We start from the raw sequence: 20781 nt of genomic DNA, 5'->3' as shown, positions 1-20781 counted from the left end.
AATTTGTTACAGCCAAAGTGACTCCTTTGACTCCTTACTAGATCCCACACAACCTATGAGATATTTAGAACAGAATAGTTCAGCTGGGAGAGACCTACATTAATCATCTAGTCCAGCTGCCCACCAAGTCACAGCTGACTAAATATTTGGTAAACACATGGTAATTACTTGACCAAAGACTGTAGATACACAAACCCAGAAAGTCTCAAGTACAGAGTACAAAACTTCTTTCCTTCAGTCAGTGTCCCTTTCCCAAGAGCACTTGAATCAAAGAGATTTTTTTTTTTAAAAAGCCATCACAAAAACAAACAAAAAACGAAAGAAAATCCTCAACAACAACAAACAACTAAAAATCAAAACAAAGAAACAAAACCCAACAAAACAAGGAAACAAAAAAAAACCAACACACAAAAAACCCAAACAAAAAAGCGAAAACCCCATCAAAAAGTCAAGCATTCCAGTAGAGCAAGCAGTCTCTGCTTCAGCCCTGGGACTGCAGTTCTCAGATCACACTTTGAGCACCTGTGCCTTGCCAGCCAGCTGCATCTGTCCCTGGATGCCTCGGGGGAGGCAGACTGACTCAGGAATGAAAGCCTGGCAGCAATGCTGCACCAGGGCTGTAGGAACATACGAGCAGGAAGCAGCATTTTAAAGACTAACCAGAAAATTTCCAGGATGAACACAGCTCTCCCAGAACATCCCTGACAGATGACACAGGTTGTTATTTGCACATGGCTGTGGCTGCCCTGTGAGCAGACACTCAGCTCACTCCCATGGCCTGACACTCTGATGTGGCACAGGGGTTTTGGATGAGCAGCCACATTACAGCCTCACAGCAGCCAGAGACCCACTGCTGATGAGATGCTCATCAAGACAGATCCTGCTACTGGTACTCTTCCTTTTTTAGTTTTCTACTAGCAGGCATAGAGAAAGGAAAATCATTATAAAACCTTTTTTTTTATGATTTTTGAGCAACTTCATTCAAGCTCAGTGCAATGGAGCTTGAGTCACATTAAGATAACTTGAAGCAAGCACTCTATGGCTCCAATTAAACGTTTAAGTCCAATCACTTAAGAAAACCTCAGTTGCTATGAACACCAAGGTAAAGGTTCTGTTGCTCTACCTCAAAACTCCAGAAAGAGCATTAACCCCATTCACCAAACAAGCAGGAAAGAAAAGGATTTTTAAAAAATCATAAATTGTATCACTTAATATCCTATGTTCAAGGACAATACTCATTGTGGGGAAAAAATTGCATTCACAGAAATCTATTTCCTTCACTAGCCTACATTTGCATGTAGACTTTACAGACCAAAATAGGGCTATGTTACATGATTCATTTTTATATTTCATCTACAGAAACAAAATTACACAGAACGTGCACGTCCAAAATGCCATAGCAAGAAACAAATGAAATAGAAGAGAATCTGATCTCTGAAACCTATGACAACTAAAAACATACAAGTTGTTTTGGTGAAGAAATCTTACTTTCACCACTCCTTTCAATGAAAGGAACAAGCAAAGGCAATGTACATGCTCTGCACAACTGAGTATGCCATCCTGGGAAAACACTAATTCCACGAGGATTGCTCAAGGCAAATCAGAAAAAAACTCTATGCAAAAAGTGAAAAATCCATCTATTTAATAAAGTTAATGATTAGACTTAATGTTGTTGAATTCATGAGACTCCCAGGAGTTGAATTTTTTGTTTAATAAAATGAAATGAAAATACTTTTTTAAAACTGAAACACAGGCATCTACAATGTGGTTTTCCATGTCCTGACATCCCAAAGCATGTCATCTGCCTAAAAGACTGGTGACTGGAAGGTGAACCACAGTTAAGTATCATTAAATTCTATTATTAGCTTTTTAGCAAGGCTAATTACAAGACTGCCAACCCAAAATGTCATGGAGATTGCTCTGACGTAATCATCTAGCACCCAGGAAATGAATGGAAACTACCAATCCATCTTGCTGACACAAAACAGGAAAAAGATACTCAACATGAATATCTGACATAATCTTTATAACTTCCTGAGGCAAACAAAAGAAACAGAATTAAAAGCAAAACAAACATCACACACTGACATCAGAGAAACATCACCAGAAAAAAACCAGCAAAACTCCCTTTTTGAATCTCAACAGATTATGGGTTTAAAAGACCAAACAGGTAAAAGTAGTCAAATAACTGATGCTCAAATCAAAAGAACTCAACAAAGCCAAAATGCTACACAACATGTTTTGTCAGGTGAAGAAATTTAATCCCTTGGGAGAAAAAAAACAATTAAAAAGAGAACCAAGTCTCAATACTAAGGCTGATACTGACCATAAGGTTTTATATTTGATACCATCTGAGATTTCATGATGCTACAAAAGCAGAAATTGTGCCTGGGATTACCATAGCCTTACCCTGATGAGGCTTTTTCTACTCCTAATTTGTTACATTTTCCTGAAAAACAATTATTGCGATAAAAAAAATAATTGTTATCTCAAAAGGCCTCTTCTTAATGCATTCTTTTATTATTCTAATGCTTACAGTTGATTAAAATCAACTCTTTACAAGGGCTTTCTGTATGTGTAACTGTGCATGCACCTGGTAAGTCTATATATAATCCATCCCCAATAGTCAAATGTTCCCCTACAGGTCTTTCCTCCTTAGTATGGTGAGGGATCACTGAATGATGTTAATGCCCTCGATATCTGAAACACAGAGTACCTTCAACAGCTTGAAAGGAATCTCACTGCTTTTCCAAAAAGCTTTCTCTGAGCTGTTTCCCGAAAAAAGATCCCCACAGAAAATCGATCACTTTTTAGCCACACCTGTTTAAAACTGATTGACGGCAGATCATGTTCAATTAGAGACACAGGTTTCATTTGCACACACATCAGTAACTGTGACATATGGAGAAAACTAAATCAAGTAAAACTGCTCCCTGCTCCTTGCACGTACCAGTCGACTTTTAGAAAACAAAACTGACAGAGGGATTTTCTAATTAGTACCGGATGACACACCAGTAAGTGGTAGCTGTAAACCGGGTTTTCCTCAGGTTGCCCATCTAACTGCAAGCGACGGTCGTTTCGAAAAAGATAATTTTTTACCAAAAGGAGTCGCACGGGGCTGGAAATACAGGCACTGGCAGTTACATAAACCGGTGCTAAAAATAAACTTGAGAGGCGCGGTGGGCACGGTGGGGCAGGGGCTGGGGGCGGCAGCGCTGCCCGCCGGGGCCCGGGGCCGGGCCGCAGTCCCGGCAGTGCGGAGGGTCCCTGCCCGCCGGGCCCGGCCCGCAGCCGCCCGCCGGCGGCACCGCTCCGGCCGGGACCCGCGGCCCGCCCGGCCCGGCCCGGTCCAGCCCAACAAGTCACCGGAGTGCGGCACGGGCGGCCCCTGCTTACCACCAGCACGGGCACGCCTGCGGTCAGCGAGTAGAGGAGCACCGGCGGCACGGCGCTGCGGTCCTCCGGGCCCGGGTAGGGCTTGCGGTACGCGCCCTCGTAGCAGAAGAAGCCTTGCACGTTGACGGTGAAGGTGTCCGTGTACTCGAAGTAATAAGCCAGCATCACGGTCCCTGCCATGATCACCATCTGGAAGTAAAGCATGCTGGTGAGCGGAGAGGGCACTCGCATGTACGTGGGCTCCGGCGGCCGCGGCAGCCCCTCTCCCCGGCGGCGCGCTCCGCCCGCTCCCCGGCGGCATCCACCGCGGGCGGGGGCGGCTCAGCGGCGCCCGGGAGCGCGGTCAGCCCGACGGGGAGCGCGGCCCGGGCACAGGAGGACAGCAGGGCAGGGCAGCGGAGACCCGGCCCGCCGCTCCGGCAGCGGCTCCAGCGCGGGCACCGGCTCATGCGGCGGGCGGGCGGAGCGTGGCGGCGGCAGGGGCGGCCCCGCCCCGCCCCGCCCCGGGAGCAGCGGCCGCGCCGGACCGGGCGGTGAAGGGCATTGCTCGATCCCCGTACGGCTCCTGCGGTACAGCCGGGATTAGTAAGGGAACCCCTCCTCTCCTGCGGGACGGGGGCCATCGCGGGTTCCTCTCTGCGACGACACGCACACCTGTAGGACGGGCGGGCACAGGGACGGGCAGCTCCCGCAGGTGCGCGCACTCCCGGCCCGGCCCGGCCCGGCTCGGCCCCTCACGGAGCCGGCGGGAAGCGGCCCCGGCACTGCCAAGAGCCGCAGCTCGGACGGGCCCGGGCAGGCACACCGATCGCCACCATTGGCCGGGGTGTGAAAGATCTCAACATGGAATCACAGAAGCACAGCCTCAGTCAGGTTAGGAAGGACCTCTGAGATCATTGAATCCAACTAACACCACCACGTCAACTAAACCATGGCACTAACTCCCACATCCAGTCTTTCCTTAAACACCTCCATGTATTCTTGTGTGATTCTGTGATTTTACAAGAAAATCATTCTTTATTTTTGCTCTATGGCTTGCCAGGCAGTTTCATGGCAGCAGTTTTGGAGATACATTGTAGTTACATGTTAACAAGAGTCCATAATAAAGTTTAAAATTAGATTCCTTGACATACGCCCAACATAATAAGTTTAGTGTATTTATTTATATTAAAAAACTTGTCAACATATAGCATTTATCCTGAGCATATCTACTTGTTTGGGTGATCAGATATGTGAAATACATTTGACTTATACAATCAACTTGTGCTCTGGCTCATTTCTGGCCCCAGTAGAAGTTCCCTACAGTTCCCTACAGTCCCACAACTACCCACTCTGACCCCCCAGTCCTTCCAAAACTGGGAATTGAAGTAATCTTTTATATATGGGTAGCTATGAAAACAATTAACACTTAAAGCTTTTCTTTAACAGCTATAAAGAAAATTGGTAGCTGGCCTTGAATCTATCCTCACTCAAGTAACATCCTAAAGTAAGAGGAGAGTCTGCACCAGTGCTGAGAGATGTCATACACATACGAACACAAAAGAGTTCTATTTAAAAATACATATACAGCAATACACACAAGAATAGACAGCTGTGCCCAAGGCTTGTACAGAATCACGCATGTGTGGGCTCTAGTCTGGATCCCCAGAGCCGGCAGATAAAACAGTTCCTTAAAGGTACACACTCCACCCCAAATGTTACAAACACTCTTAATGGACACTTCAGCCATAGAGTCCACTTATCTTACATAGTAAAGGCAGTAAAAATTAACAAATGAGTGAGATCACCCTGTTTTATAATGACTAATCATCCTTCTAGTGCTGTACTTTGGCTTTAACTGTTCATTTTCCTCCCTTTCTTGAGAATTTTTTCAATATTCAGTGATGTTAGTCTCCGTGCATTTATTTTTAATCAGCCCTTGAAGAACACACTCGTCACGTCTGGATTCCACATCCAGTCTATTTTTATGTGCTTTTAACACACTCTCCAGAAGAATCTAAATCATGTAATTCGCACTGCACTCACCAGACTTAGCTGGATAGCTCCCTACCTTTGTGAAAAATCTGTAGTGAGACATGAGACATCTTGTGGTGAATTCTGCCTAGCACAAATTCTATTTTCCCCATTTCTTTAGCACTGTCTAATACACATCACCATACACATAAAAATTGTAATCCCAGAAATTGCATAGAGACACCCTCATTTTAGGATGTATGGCCTGATCCAAAGACAAAAGTCAACAGTTGGACTGCAGTGAGCACAAGACTCAGCTCTTCAGTTCTGTTTGAGTGCATGTCCCATAGAAATGCTGGTGGCATATATCTTTCAAATTTTTGCATGGAGGAAAATCAATCTTTCTCCAGAAAGCAGCTGATAAAATAGTCTTGCATTTTGCTATCACAAACCATTTATACACTTCTGTTTATAAATGTACCAATGTACCACAGTTAGCTGATCCAGCATAAGCAGAGATAGCTTTTTATTATAATGAACATGATGTTTATTGCCTGCAGAGTTGAATATGCAAACATATATTAAATCAAACATATAGAAGCATAAGAACACAATCCCCAGTGACTAATGCAACCAACTAAATATATTCTGCAACCACAGTGATATGCATGACAGAAGAAAGGCAGAGAAAAGCCCAGAACCCACAATTTTTGTTTCAGAAGGCTATTCATACACTAAATTGTCAGCTGAAACTGAGGTAACTGACAGACATGTTTGGAAATTAACTTCCTTGGGAATAGTGCCACTGATTTCAGAGCAAGAGTTCCCCTGATGTTCCTCATAGGTTTATCTTGTTCTTTTCATTTGCTACTTAATTTTAAGTGAATTTTTAGCTCAGGAGACACAATGTAGAGCTGAGCAGACCAACAGAAACCTTAGACACACTAGTTTGCAATATTTTGAAATCATGACCTTTATTACAAAGAGGTGTTTCCAATTCCAAACCAATTACAAATTCCAAACCAAACCAATTCCATTCACTAACCTTTCATGTGCTTACATCACCACTGCTTATTGTATTTTCTAGTTATAAAACATTGCCCTGGCAAATGGCAGTAAAGAAACAGAGCCAACCCAACAAAGCCTTCTCAATAGGAAGGAAAATAAGAATTGATATCAAATCATCCCACTATTTTTATCTTATCTTTCCTGTTTACCTCTTTCATGCTTTATCAGAGTGTCAGACGCTTGAAGCCCTACGACTTTCACTGTTAGATCTCCACACTGCTACACTGAAACACTAACCCAGCCCTTTCTGAGAGGAATATTGCATCTGTGTTGATGGCACAGCAGTAGGTAAAAGACAGAATGAATAAAAAAAAAATCTCTACAGGTATTTTTAAGAGACAACTAAAAGGACATTTTAATTGATACAGTAAATTTTTTAATGATATGCTGTGATCTAAGTCCTAAAACCCAGGACATTTACTGCTGAAATTTATGCTTGTAGGACCATGATAATGCAAGATAAAAAAATTTTCTAGCAGCTGGAGCAGCATCGTCCCAGAATCAGAAATGGGGGCTCGCCCAGAACACTTCCAGTATGACTCAAACAAGTTAGGCACAAAATTTAAGTTTTTCCTATGGTCTTAGCATACAGTTTACAAAGACAACTCCATTAGGTGACTAAGCTCTACTACATTAGGGCAATATGAATCATCTTCTGAAAATGTCATTCATAGCATCCTAAGAATTACCAGCCTCTTATGATACCACTTTTAAGAGTAATGACATGAGCTTTGATGACTAGCTTAGACTAGCACCCTTCTTTTAAAGAGCTGTAGTGAGATGTCATCAATTCTACTCTTAACTTTCACTGACACATAGATAAACTAGCTCCAAAATAGGAATTGTACTTTCCAAGACTCAAACAGGGAGAAAAATGGTCAAATTAGTAGCAGCATAAGCATTACTATTGTATTTATAGTGCAGTATTTTGTAGAACTGGACCATATTTTTCATAGAAGACAACATTTTGCCCAGTAAGCTTGGGTACCTCATATGATGCAATGCAAGTAATATGAGAGAGTGAGCAGATGGAGATGAAACAAATGAGGAGGAGGACAAGGCAGCAATGAAATGATTGAGTTTGATATAATGAGCAGCAGTCACGGCGCATTAGTTGCCTAGTCAGTATTTACATCAGTAATATAATTAATCTTTTTTAAACTGTTTTCTGTATTCAAATTAAGAAGTATAGTTCTTTGTAGGTTATCACAGAGTCTTGGGATACCAGTGGGACACCATGTACCTAAAGCCTGTACATTCTCAGAATTAAAGCCTGTGTTAGCATATCTACCACTATTTATAATAAAAAACCACAGACACAATTTTATCAGTGTGAAATGAAATAAATCACTGGTACTTGAAAGCTCAAATAATAATTGTTTAATCTTTCCTAAGATAAATTTAGGAAAAAGCCTACCACTCAGAAAATTACAACCACAGCTGCAAATTTATTTTCATTGATAGACACATTTTTGGTAACTGCAATGCTATACAAACTGACTGTAAACTTGGCAATCTTTGGCATAATTGGCTCAATAAAAATCATATGAGTAGCCTCAGAATATGTAAATAAGCTACCTCATCTCATTTACCCAGAATTCTTGTAATTTCTTGTAATGAAAAAAGCCACCTCCGAAGGTAATCAATGATCCCTTGAAAGATTGACATAGCAGATTACTGCACAGTATTTGACATAGCACTAGCCTATTCATGGTGCAGTATTCAAGTGGGGAAAAAGAAAAATCACACAGACCTACCCTGTATGTATTAGTACAGCTGGTTTTGTACATAAACTAAAATTAGTTCAGACATTTGAACAATGCCTGAAGGTTCTACAGACCAGTTCAAAAACTCTCTTTACATATTACTGAATTAATTTCACTCATTTGAATATGACAGTTTTCTGCACTGTAGTTTGCCTTCTCCTTTGTACATTTTTATTATAAATAGTCAGACTAATTAAGATAATTTATTGACTAAGGATCTGTACTGCCATTAAGGCGATACACTGAAAGTAAATGTTTGCCCACTCCTCAAGGTTCTATGTTGTCAGTATAAAGCTCTCATCAAGCTGAAAATCCAAACTGTGAAGGAAGGAAATGGTGAGCTCATAAAGACCTTTTTGGGGTACCTTATGCTCTCGTCCCCAGTTTAACTGCCTATAGGAAATGCACCCTAGAAGTCCCCAGTGTTTTTACAGGTACTATAGAGACATTGCTCAAGGATCTATGAACAACAGCTGAAGTTAGCAGGGAGATGGAGATGAACTTCTGTTTTAACTGAAGGAGACCTTGTTCATTTGCAGGAAAACTTGTACGATGAATCAGTGCTTATCTACTCACAGGCTGTATTAGTGGTCAGCATTGCTGGTCTATACCTGGATGAACACACCCTCTCATTTTTAAGTTCCACACTTTAACAAAATTATGACTAATTTTTAGCTTTGCATTCTTGCTATCACTATCTTTTGCTAATTCCAGAACTGGAGAATAAAATATTTTGCAATACTAAGGAGGGGAGCCATAAAACCATCCAAAAGTGTGTACAGAAATTAGACCGTCACTTTGGCATGGGACTCTGCATGGAACTGTGTGGTCTTCCTTTCATGTCTGGTGATTCCCCAGTGGCAGTTACAGAGTAAAACTTGCAGAGTTCCCTCTTTTCTTACCCCAGCTTGGCCCCTAGCAGTTGTATCCTGGACAGGGAAGGTATACAAGATTTCACTTTCAAGCACAAGGCTGGACGTAAGATTAAATTAACCCACGTATTGGCTTTCTTTCAGAAGGGAAGGACAAATGGACTAATATAATACATTATGCACCAAAGTCACAGAATGCTTCCAGCTCTGGTTGTAGTTTAATGTATGCAGCTCATGCTGGCAGGAGTCCCACACTTCCTCTGTAACTGTTTCTGCTGGGTAAGCTCACACACAGTTGTGCCATAGAAGGACTTATGTTCTTACAAATTATACCAGACATTTCTCTTTAGCTTTACACCTGAAATCCCATTCCTGAGCTGGACATTATCCATTACTTCATAAAATTACAATCAAAAGCATAAAAAGAGCAAGTTCAGGATATATAGGCAGTGGTTAAATGGACAATAGGGAAAAAAAACCCCAAGCCCACAGAATTTACCAAACAGAATTACAAACAGTATCCAGGTAATTGTTGAAAAAAACTAGATATAGTGCTAATTATTTTCTTAGATTACTTTTAAAAATTTAAATATTAAAAATGCTTAAGTCCAGTTCACCATACTCATCAGACCTGCTCTTTGGTACCCTCCTGTATCCCCCCTCCACATTCATGATCCATGGAGATCCAAGAAATGTGTGTCTTACATTTCATTTGACACCAAGCCATTCAAAAGACATTCATGTTACATTCATGTTTTCACACACGTGCCTCTGAAAAATGCCCTTTCTTTTGTAGCTAGTTCATGAGGATGCAGCAAAGCCAGAAAACTCAAGAAAGCAGAAAACCCAAGTGACAAAAGTCAGCTACAAAGACACAAAGCATTTGTAAGCCCTGGGATTCTGCCATGAATGACACCATCACCAGGCCACTGAGGATACACCTCACAGGAATTTCCTGCACTGGTTTGTTTCCTAAAGCCAGACTTTTCATACTCCCTGCAGGACAGACACCTCTGCACTTTAAGAAACCTTCTGCAGATATCCCCTCTACACTGTCCTTTTGGCTACAAGGCTAAGCTCAGAGCAAGACTAAAAAGACAAACATTTTTAAGGCATAGGCATGCTCACACGGAAAGCTGTGTGTTTCTCCAAATGATTGGATTCCTACAAAACAATTTCTGCAGGAAGCATTTGTTTCCATCAATCATTATTCAGATACTTTCCTCCTATCAAGGTGTTTCTGTCCTTGCAGATATATTCAAAACTTCATTTACAAGGCTCTGAGGAACCTTACCAAAAAGTGAGGTCAGCCCTGCTTTGAACCTAAAATTTTCTGTGGTTCTGGGAATTACATTTGATTTACTCCAACAGCAATTTGCTGTCTTTAATCTTAATTGTTACAATCTGTTCTAATGGTGGTTCACAGAAATTATTGCAATTCACTTGATTATTGTAATTCATATCTAAGAATAAAATAATATTTCCTGTAAATTGCTTAATTGATACGAATTGAAGCTGCCCATCCACTTACCTAAAGTGGTAGCAGAAAGATATCTCTTAATTTTGCACTTTCTAAAGAGACAGTACTCTGTGTGTATATATCTATATATTTGTATGTATGTATGTGCTCCAGTAAGGTGCTACACATATTTTAAGAGATTATGCCTTTGACCTAATTATAATTTCTCATCATAATTACCTTCCAGGCAAAAACTCTATTGTCAAGCTGTCAAGCATTAGCAAAAGACTAATGAAGGCAGCAAGGAAGTAACTAAAGCATCAAGAAGTTACTTCTGAGAGAAGGCAGCAGCCTTTGCAGCTTTCAGAAGTGAAGCCTGAACTGAAAGTAACAGTTGGAAAACTAAAGAGACGTAATAACAATAATAAAATAATAAGTTAAACCAGCTTTTGAAGATTCTTTGTGGTAACTTGGCACTGTGAATTATTAATAGCCAAAGCTTTCAAGCCCTGTTAAATTAACTCACATAGGATTGCTCTCCTCATTTAAAAATATTCTGTTTAACAAATTGTTAGGCTAAAGGATAAGAAAATTATTAGATTAGAATATGTCTACCACTGATATAACAGGGAACACTGTCAAATTATTATGTAACAAAATATATGCTTGCTTGGTTAATACACAACTCTTTATTCACTGCTGCTGAAAATCCTTCCTCATTGAGTGCCTTATTCATCCAGCTGGCCAGCTTAACTACAGACAACTGACTGGACTAAAAGAAAGAAATGGCAAGTGATCATGCGGGAAAAATTATTAGAAAAAGAAAGGTGGAGAGCAAGGGATTTGTGCAAGGGTACATTTGCAAAGTTGGCAAGAACATCAGAAGCTGAAATTATAGGTTTCTTGTGAGAAAATGCAATAAGTGGGGGATTCTGGAGGCTCCTGCCAGAGCAAAAGGATTAGAAGGTAGCAGCTCAACAGCTCATGCAGGCAGCTGATGACCAATGTGGCAGCAGGACAGCGTGAGGAGAGTTTGAGTCTGCACGGGCTGCCTGACTCTGCACAGGCCTGGCAGGTGATTGAGGGAGAAGAAGATGAATCACTGGGACAGAACCAAGGAACATGAAATGTCTTCAGGATTTATTTTGAACAAACATTAAACAATATTTATCAGAACTAAAATTCATATATCATTTTTGTTATGACTGCCTAATGAGTACTTTTATGCCCTTAAAGCATCATGCAGTTTTTACATCTTCATATTGCCAGAAACTATCATTTTTACAGGCAAATAAGGCTCATTTCCTTTGAAGTGACTGCTATGTGGTAAAGCTGTAAATGTGGTACACAACTAGGTCTGAAATAGAAAGGCATTAAAATATTATTAGTGTTTGGTCTTTCTCCCCCCTCCTATAGGAATTCTGCTGATTTAGAGAAATTAAAATCCCTAGGAGACCTCAGAACAGAACATAAGGACTGCAGAATCCTATTTTCCCTAAGCTGGCACAAAAATTGACTTCAGGAAATTGAGTGGACAGTTGCTAAAAAGATACAACTACCTTAGGTCACATAATTTTTATGGCTTTAAAATTTTCTTCATATAGCAATGCCAATACCGAACATGGTGAATGCTGCTTCTACAGTGACTAGACAGCATCCAAATTGGATTTAAGTAAATTATTTAGCTTATTAGGCGTCCTAATATCCAGTATTTAATTCCATTAGAGCAATTAAACTTTCAGCTAGCAAAAACAAAACAAGGAAAAGTAAACCCTTAGAAATGAGAAAAATATCAGCTTTTTCCTAGATCACCTTGACATTTATTACTCAGCCCAAGTCGATAGTAAGCTTAGGGAAAGCCAGGAATGTTGTATTATATACAACTTTAAACAATGCATATCATCCTGACAGGTTTTAATCGTGCACTCTCCAATTTATATCTCAATTTACAATAACATTGCAACTAGCAGCTCCAGAAATAAGGATAATGTAAATAGGGATGTAGAGCAGATTTTATCATATAATCTACCCAAAAGATAGAAAAAATCTTGGATGGAGATCTTTTCATTACTGTTGAGACACAGCAATTTAATTCTGCACCAGTAACTGAATCTCACTAGTTTTATGCAATGAATAGATACTTCTACACAATCTTTTCATTTCATTTTCCAAGAAAAATACCACCAGTGTGGATGTTTTAAAGAACTATAGAGTAATAAAGCTTTTAAACTAATTGGGGTAGTTATGCTATGCGAGTTCTTAAAAAAGACTTCCACTGTCTAAAAATATTCCTTAAGCACACTAAAAATAACCCCCCAAAAAAGGAAAGTTCAACTACATGTTCATGTCCTACAGGTACACAAATCACTGTGCCCTCCCTTCTAGGAGAGCAGGAAAGGTGAACACAGTGCATCCACTGGGTACCAGGGATTTTCTTCTCCCTTTATTTCTGAGGGCTGAAAAAGTCATTACATTACAGAGAAGAGCAAAAGGCTTGCTTAGGCTTCAAGACAATTCCAGTAAAAAACCATTTATGAATTAGTTTCCATCAGAGCATAGCTGACTTGGATCCTACTGTCCTGGACACTTTATCTTCTCACCTTTTTGCGCTTTGATCAATTTCTTATAAATAAAAGAGGCGCTGTGAAAAGCAGGGGAGATGGTACCTGCTTCTTGCATAGGTTACCCCAATCAGTCAGGGCCAGCAGGGGAGGATGAGCAGAGAGGGGGAGGTGGCCCTTCCTGCACTGCCTGGGGTGACCAGCACAGCCCTTGCACACAGAACAGTTCAGACTTCTGGGTCTCTGTTATACAAGTCTGAAACAGCCTGCTGAGGTGCAAACGCTTACTAAGGTGTTAGCTAAGCTCAGAAATTGATTGGGAAGACCACAAATAAAGAACATTTATTGAATTTCTGTGCTTTATCCATTTCAAAGTAGCAGAAGCTTTCCAATGCCTGCCTTGTCATTAGAAGACATTGAAAACTTTCATTAGCACTGTTAGTGCTTTTCATTAGCATCAGCTTGGTCTCTCTCAGTTGCCTTGCTCTCAGTGAATGATTAATGTTGAAATGCTCTTCTCTTTGAAAGTTTATCGTCCTGTTAGATATGGCTGGAAGTTTAATTTCTCAGGGCATTGTCAAATAAAATGTGTTGCTGTTCTTGAAAGTTAAATACTACACAGATTACCAGAGCCTCCCCTGTTTCTAGCAGCAAGCTATTCCTTTCTAGCATTGACAGGACAGATCTGTATTATAGCACATATATTTTTCATTGTAAAGAATTTCTAAAATGAATAATAGAAATTAGCAACTGAAAATAATTGTGAAGGAATTGCTTCCATGAAAGGTAATTTCAATCCAAAAGTCCCTTAGAGGACCAACACAGTAAATGTAGGCTTATCAATATATGGCAATAAGTTTCACAAAGATCAGAATCTGGGTTGGTAAACGTGGCTATGTTCACAAAAGAAAAGAAGAATCTACTTGAATGGGAAACTCTGACACAATTTCCTTCCATGGTCCTTGACAGACAATTGATACACCAAATTCAGCAAGATTTTAAAAAAATCAGTGATTTTTTTTTCCTGTTTGTGGAACGGCATTAAGAGGATAGTCAGTCACAAGAGCTGTCTTGTAAAATGATCTCTATAACATCCTGGACAAATGTAATGACAAAGACTGCCTAAGCAATTCACATCCTAGTTCAAAACTCATCGTGACATCATCAGAGTTTTTGATCCCCTAATGCTATTAGATGTGATGACACAGAGGCCATGAGTCTTGCTGTTGTCTCAGTGTGACATTGCACAGGCAAGAAAAGCCAGTGGATCTGCAGTGATTTGTGTCACAATGGATCGCAAACATCACTTGAAAACAGTGAACATAAATTGCCATGTTACAAAACTTGCTGAAATTATGTGACAGAAATAATGCCAGACAATGAAGCAATTTTCTATCCACACAGAAATAACTTCCAGAATGTGCTGATAAAAAAACCTTGAACACCTTAATTCAAAAGGCAAAAAGGCTCCATGACACTATTGAGGATGAGAATTTCTCCAGGAAAGGTCATTTAAGTCATAATGTTTACACCATAAAGAACTTCTGCTTGACATGCTGCTATATTCTCCCTCAATTTATGACATCCCCCACTCTCCATTTATCAGATACCTCTAAATGTATCACAGAAGGATCTGTGCATCCCACAGGAAACAAAGCACTGCTCTCTCAGTACGAGGTAAGGAGATTAGTACCAAGATGCAGAGTCTAGGAATTAGATTCATGGGGAAATCTTAAAACTTTTCAATTTTTACTTTACAAGTTTTACTTACTCTCAAGTTTTACTTCTCAAGTGGTGCTTGTCTAACCCTAAGCACCACTGAAATCCCCTAGAACAGCTGATGGCCTGAAATGCAGGGGTAACAATGTCTAATTGCCTCTGCAGAAAGGCCCAAGAGGGTGTTCAGGATGGTGCATGAGTCCGTGGCTGAGCAGAAAATTGAATGCAAATGCCCCACTCTCACTCAGCCTAAGAGATGTTTATCTGAAGAGGTTTCACTCTTATCTGCAGTCCACAGAATCCAATGATACCAGTATGCACATGCAAGTCAGGAAAGACTGCTGAAAATACAGCTTAATCATTTCCCTCAGGCTCCCTCAAACCAAGTCAGCTGGCAACCTAAGAACCATCAGTATTTTTCTTTATAATTAGCATGCACTAAAGGATAAGAGAAATTTTGATGGAATTTTTGTGTGGGACCCAAATGTTTTGGACACAGAAGTGGCTTAAAATAAACAGGAACAAAACCTCTGCCAATATAAATAAGCACAACTATTCTAAACTGAGTTACCCTGTAGAACCTGGCTATGGAGAGTTACATTCTCCTTCATAGCAATATATTATTGGACTCCACAAGATGTGCAACTCTCAAATTCTTATTCAAACTCTCTTATTCTTATTCAAACTGTTAAAGTGGTTTAAGAACAAAAATTATTATTATTATTATTATTAAGAGAGTATTATTAAGATTTAATCACCAAAATTTTGGGTCCAGGTCAGAGGTACTTCACTTCCCTGTATTCTGGCACTTCAGAACATCACAATCACTTAAAATTTAATTGCAGGCATAGGGACTCCATTCCCTCTCATGAAAGAATATTATAGGGACAGGAATTTTGTTCCCAGCTGCCACAAGAGATTGCTAGCAGAGAGCACCCCATGAACATAAACATATTGATAGTTGCTGAGAGTGTTTTATTAAAAAGTACACCCAATAACTTAGCAATGTATCTACTATATTTACCTACCTCAACTAATATGGAGCATGGCAGCATCACGTGGCTTCTCTGAGGCTGACACCTGCTGCAGGAAATCATGTTCACCTGGGAAGGAAAGACAGGATATTGTGTCCATCTGTCAGAAGCTGGCCTTGTTTATAATAATGTGCTGAAAAGGCCTGTGTGAAACACAGGTTTGTACCAAAATAAAGAGTGGTGAGCCTTACATCAGGGAAGAGGACTGTTCATGTGCACTTCTTTACTCCAGTTTGAAAGATCTTCAAGTTAGTTTAGATTTTGTCAGTTTTTTACATAGATTACAGCCATTCTTGTTCCAAATAATGGTATCTATAGCAAGATTTATACTGAAAAGGTTACTAATTATATGCTGCATACATCAACAAAACAAATCCTTTATCTCTTTCTAGCAGAGCTTTTCTAATTCTATTGACTTCAAAGAAACTAAGGCATGTTCCCAAAGTATAAACAAGAGGACTTTGGTGAAGAGGAATTAATTGAAGCTTAAAGGTTTTCAAAATTTAAATTTTAATCTATCAGGTTTTTACAGAAGCATAGGAACACAGAACTAAAAGGAAGTGCCAAGTTGTGAAGTTGTGTTGCACAGCCTCAGTCAGTGGATCTTTGGTTGTTAAGGATCCACAGAATCCTTATTCTCAGCACTGCACCTACAAAAACTTTCCTATTCCCTTGCAAGAAAATTAGGATCTGTTGTTAAACTTAAAAAAAACCAATAATTGCTTGAAAGAAAAACCTTCACTGCTAATCTCTGCTATAGGAAAAAGTACTGTGGATGTAATATAATGATACTAGGAAACAGCCCATGACTGATACAGTAAATTCTGTAAATCTCTGGAGAAGTTAGAATCTTCAAGAATTAGAAAACTTCTAAATGCTGAGTAGTCCCTCCAGATTGCTCTCTTCTTCCTTAAAAACACCCTGTATAACCAATATAACCACTATTTCTCTGATTATTTAAATTTTAAAACTCTGCTTTAAAAGCTTCCCTCTAGGCTCTTCTCAAAAGATACTGAAATAATCCATTAGCTCTGTTCTGTTTTTCCCAGCTGTTCCCCTCACTATTCTTCATTTATGTCTCACTCTTCACCCGTTTTTTATGCTCTCTCCTTCTGATGTCCCTGTGTTCTCCCTCCAATTAATCTTTAATCTTTCCACATATTCCCTTTCCCTCATTCCATTTCTTGCATGTAGCACATTTTTCAGCATCTTGCATCTCCTCCTCTCTCTTCCATGGCCTCCCAAATTCATCTTTGATTCCTTTTCTGCCTCTGATGCTTTAGTAAACTGCAGCTGACTCTTTCTCACTCTCATGCCCTGCCTGAGCATGTGCATATTTCACACAGGGCTTGGGGCTCAGCAGTCCAGGAGTCAGCTGGCTAAATAGAAGAGAAAGCAGATGCTTCCAAGCAATATCAAAAAACCAAAATGCTCTGTGTGTACAGCCTGGCTCCCAGCAATGCTCTGACCATCTCTGATGCTCTGCTCCCCTCATGAGGGTGGCTGGAGGAGCCTGACATTGTGCATCCCTCCTCTCACGAGGAAGTTAGTGGCAAGGTGAAGCAGAGCGATTGCTCAATTCTGTGAGATGCAGGCATGTACCAGGCAGGTCTCACTGGAGCTGGAAGAATTTTAGCTGTGACCCTGTCACTCTGGGCATTTTTAGCCCTGTATTTGGTGCTGTAAAACACAGCTGCAGTTATCTGCATTCAGCTTGTGTTTATCCAAAGCAATGAAAAAAAAGGGCTTCATAAGCAAGCAAATATGGCATATGTTCTTGAAATTTCTCTCAGATTGTTAGAGGCTGAACTTATTTATCAAGTAAATAGAAAATGCTGGTCTACTTTTGATCAATGCACTTTTATGAATCCAGGGCCAAACTCTGCTGTTCATATTCCTTTCAAATCCTCTCTCAGGCAGGAGTCCCAGAGACTCCTTGACACTCCATTATACAGTTACATAATACAGCCATTAACACTGCACATGGAGATGTGCATGCACAGCTACTGCACATTGGGACTATAGGCTCAGTTCATTAAAGAGACACCAACATAGCACTTATTTATTATTTATTAAGTGCTAACAATACATTGAAGAAAAGGGAACAAGCTCTGAGAATTAAGGACCAATATGTGTCAGCTCTTCAGCCATTAGCTCAAGAATAAAAAGGATCTAAGATCCATCTTCTCCAGAATAGCACCAAAGTGTTCTTGTTAATGTTGTGTAAGTACTGCAGATGTGTGTTGGCCAGTGTCAAAAGCTCTCAGTGCACTCAAATGGGGATGAGTTCTAGAGCCTGAGATGTATCCCAGATTTTTTTTACATAGCATTGAGACAGGCACTGGTCAGAGCCTGGAACACTCTTTACACAGGATAAACACACATAACACATGCAATTGCCTTTCCAGAGGTTGTTGCAATGAGTTTGGAGAGAGATGAGTGAGCCTGAATGAGATATCAAGAAGCCATCTGTGAGAGCATAGCTGAGATGTTACAAGCATCCCTATAAATATCTCCTGATAAGGAACTAGCTCTGTTTTAGTGCTATGAAGTCTTTTTCTGCAAGTAGTTACTAGGCAGCCTATGAAACATTTTCTCTGGCAGTACCCTGCTGTATGCACTAGGCAGCCTGTCTCCCTCGAGCTGCTCTTCTGGGGGCATGCCTAACAACAACCTACAGCATCCCTCTCCAGACAAGCCTACCCCTGGCACACATCATCACCCATCTGCCTCACTGCCAGGCTACAGCATCATATTCCCAGCTCTGCTGCTTTGGGAAGAGACAGCAAGCACACACCTCCAGGAGGAGCTCTGGACAAGAGCATTTGGCTGAGCAGCAGCAGCTCTGAACAACAGCAGCATGGGAGCCAAGGGTGAGCTTCTCACTTGGCGGCTGTAGGCTGAACATCCTCAGTACAATTGATGCAAACCTGCTCTCAGTGTTTCTGATGCCATTTGGATCAAAACTCACTCAATTTATACCTCTCCTCAGCATGAGACAATTGCACTAGTGTTTCTCAGGCAGGGCTTTCATACAACCATAGAATCATTAAGTTTGGAAGAGATCTTTAAGACAACAAGTCCAACCATCAACCTGGCACTATGACTGTAAGCCCTAAACAACCAACTCTCAGCTCCTGTAAGGGGGGTGGGAACTGGGCAGCAAGACCAGGGCCACAACAGCAGGATATTTTTACAAAAAGTAGTCACTGCTCTGGGTAGGATCTTGAAATCAATTCTATGGGCAATTTCTAGGCATATCTACTGACTCAGGTGCTTCAGAATGCACAACGAGACATCCTCTTAGAATGCTCTGGGAAACTTTGAACAACTTTCAATGCAAAAAGATGCCTAGATTTTAATCACTTCCAATTTACTAGGAAACAGAGGAGGAAGTACATGTGGTGATAGTTTGAATATGACTTCAAGAGATTTATTTAATACTTAATTTCACAGCCAGAAAAATTAACTCAAATATCCTTTGTTTTCAAATGGAATTTCCTGCCCAGATAATAATCAACACATTGAAACACATAAATTGTTCTGGGTATAGTGGGAGCTACCTGGGGAAGCCTTCAGGACAGTCCAAAATTCCCTCCAAGATAGTTCCTGTACTAATTAGTCAACCACTTACTGTGAAGGTGGCTAAGAATTCACCCAACCGCTTCATCTCATGTCAGCTCATTGTTTAAATTGTCCACGATTTTGTCTCTGCAGCTGGCTGGATTGAGAGGTGCTGCAGCAGCCAGTAGTGGCAGATTGGTGAGCACAAAGGCACAGCCCTGACACCCAGCTACACAAGAATTAGATTGCTGTGCACACCCGAGGAGTTTCAGACTTACTACTTACATGTCATGCCTCTTGCTCCTGCTGAATGCCATTGGGGTGAGAAAAAAATTTAAAGTTAATTTTTACAGCAATTGATACTCTATTTATGAAAACTGCTCTTAGTGAAGATCTTCCTTTTGATTTTCATCTGTGTTCCAGCTACCACTCAGTTCCATGCATATGCACAGGGACAGGTGCTTTTTCAAACAGTGCTCAGGCTTTCACAGACAACAAGTGTTCATTTTTATATCAGAAAGAAATCTTACATGATCTAAAGCTGACAAAAATCAGCCTTAGCTGATTTTTAGCTTTGCTAAGGCTGAAAAAATTATCAGAGAAAAATACTATAATAACCTGCACCATTTTCATGGTGGAAATACTGAAATGTATATTCAGAACAATCTTTGGAGGAACAGAGTTCATCAAGTTATTCCACATATTCACACTTTGATTTCTCTTTCTCCAAGAGGATTTCTCCTGCATTTTAAGCTTGGTGCTGCAGTAACTAAAAGTCTCTTTTTTCTGACATGCATATTAGTTTTGATCTCAGGGTGTAAGGACAGAGGACATACGGAGCAGTGGGAAGCTAACTGTGTGAACAGCAAAGGCATTCTTTGAATAACTGACAGAACAGAGATGAGTCTGGTATGTAATGTAACCTGAATATCAAACCAAACTACAGAATATCAAAGAACTCATCTGCAGATCGAACTGATAAAACAGAGAATTTTGTACACTAATGTCTATAATGTAAATGTTAGGGAGTTTGTTCTCAGCCAAATATGTGACATTTCCAAATTGTTTTTCTCTTACAAAAAATACTGTAAAATGAAAACTTAAGAATGATGATCCCTTCAGGCTTTAGATCTGCCAGAGAAACACGTGAGAGGCATTTCTCTCCAATAGGAGAGAGAGCTTATACATAACAGGAAAAAGAAACAGAAGGAACATAGCACATACTGATGGTAAAGATGCTGGGGGAGAATTAGTATTTAAGATAACTTGGATGAAGATCATACAGATAGAGTCAGTATTTAATGTATTTTCAAAAGTGTGAAAGTGTGTATATCTATGATATACAAAATGTGCAAGAATAGGTTGCTGTCAGCTGAGAGACACATGAGA

The 20781-nt window shown here is 40.3% G+C and overlaps 1 protein-coding gene across 1 annotated transcript in view; it reads right to left on the bottom strand.

The window, feature by feature from the left end:
• Nucleotides 1-3631, bottom strand: part of PLPPR5 (phospholipid phosphatase related 5) — a 43530-nt gene extending 39899 nt beyond the window's left edge. Inside the window, exon 1 of the mRNA XM_058808696.1 lies at nucleotides 3397-3631. Within this exon, the coding sequence (XP_058664679.1) occupies nucleotides 3397-3627 (231 nt within the window). The 5' untranslated portion in view covers nucleotides 3628-3631. The remainder of the gene's footprint in view (nucleotides 1-3396) is intronic.
• Nucleotides 3632-20781: the final 17150 nt, after the last annotated feature.

The sequence above is a fragment of the Ammospiza caudacuta genome, chromosome 7, assembly GCF_027887145.1.
Source record: "Ammospiza caudacuta isolate bAmmCau1 chromosome 7, bAmmCau1.pri, whole genome shotgun sequence".
NCBI lineage: Eukaryota > Metazoa > Chordata > Aves > Passeriformes > Passerellidae > Ammospiza > Ammospiza caudacuta.
Note: the sequence above shows the minus strand (reverse complement) of the source record. Positions and strands in the feature narration are given on the sequence as shown.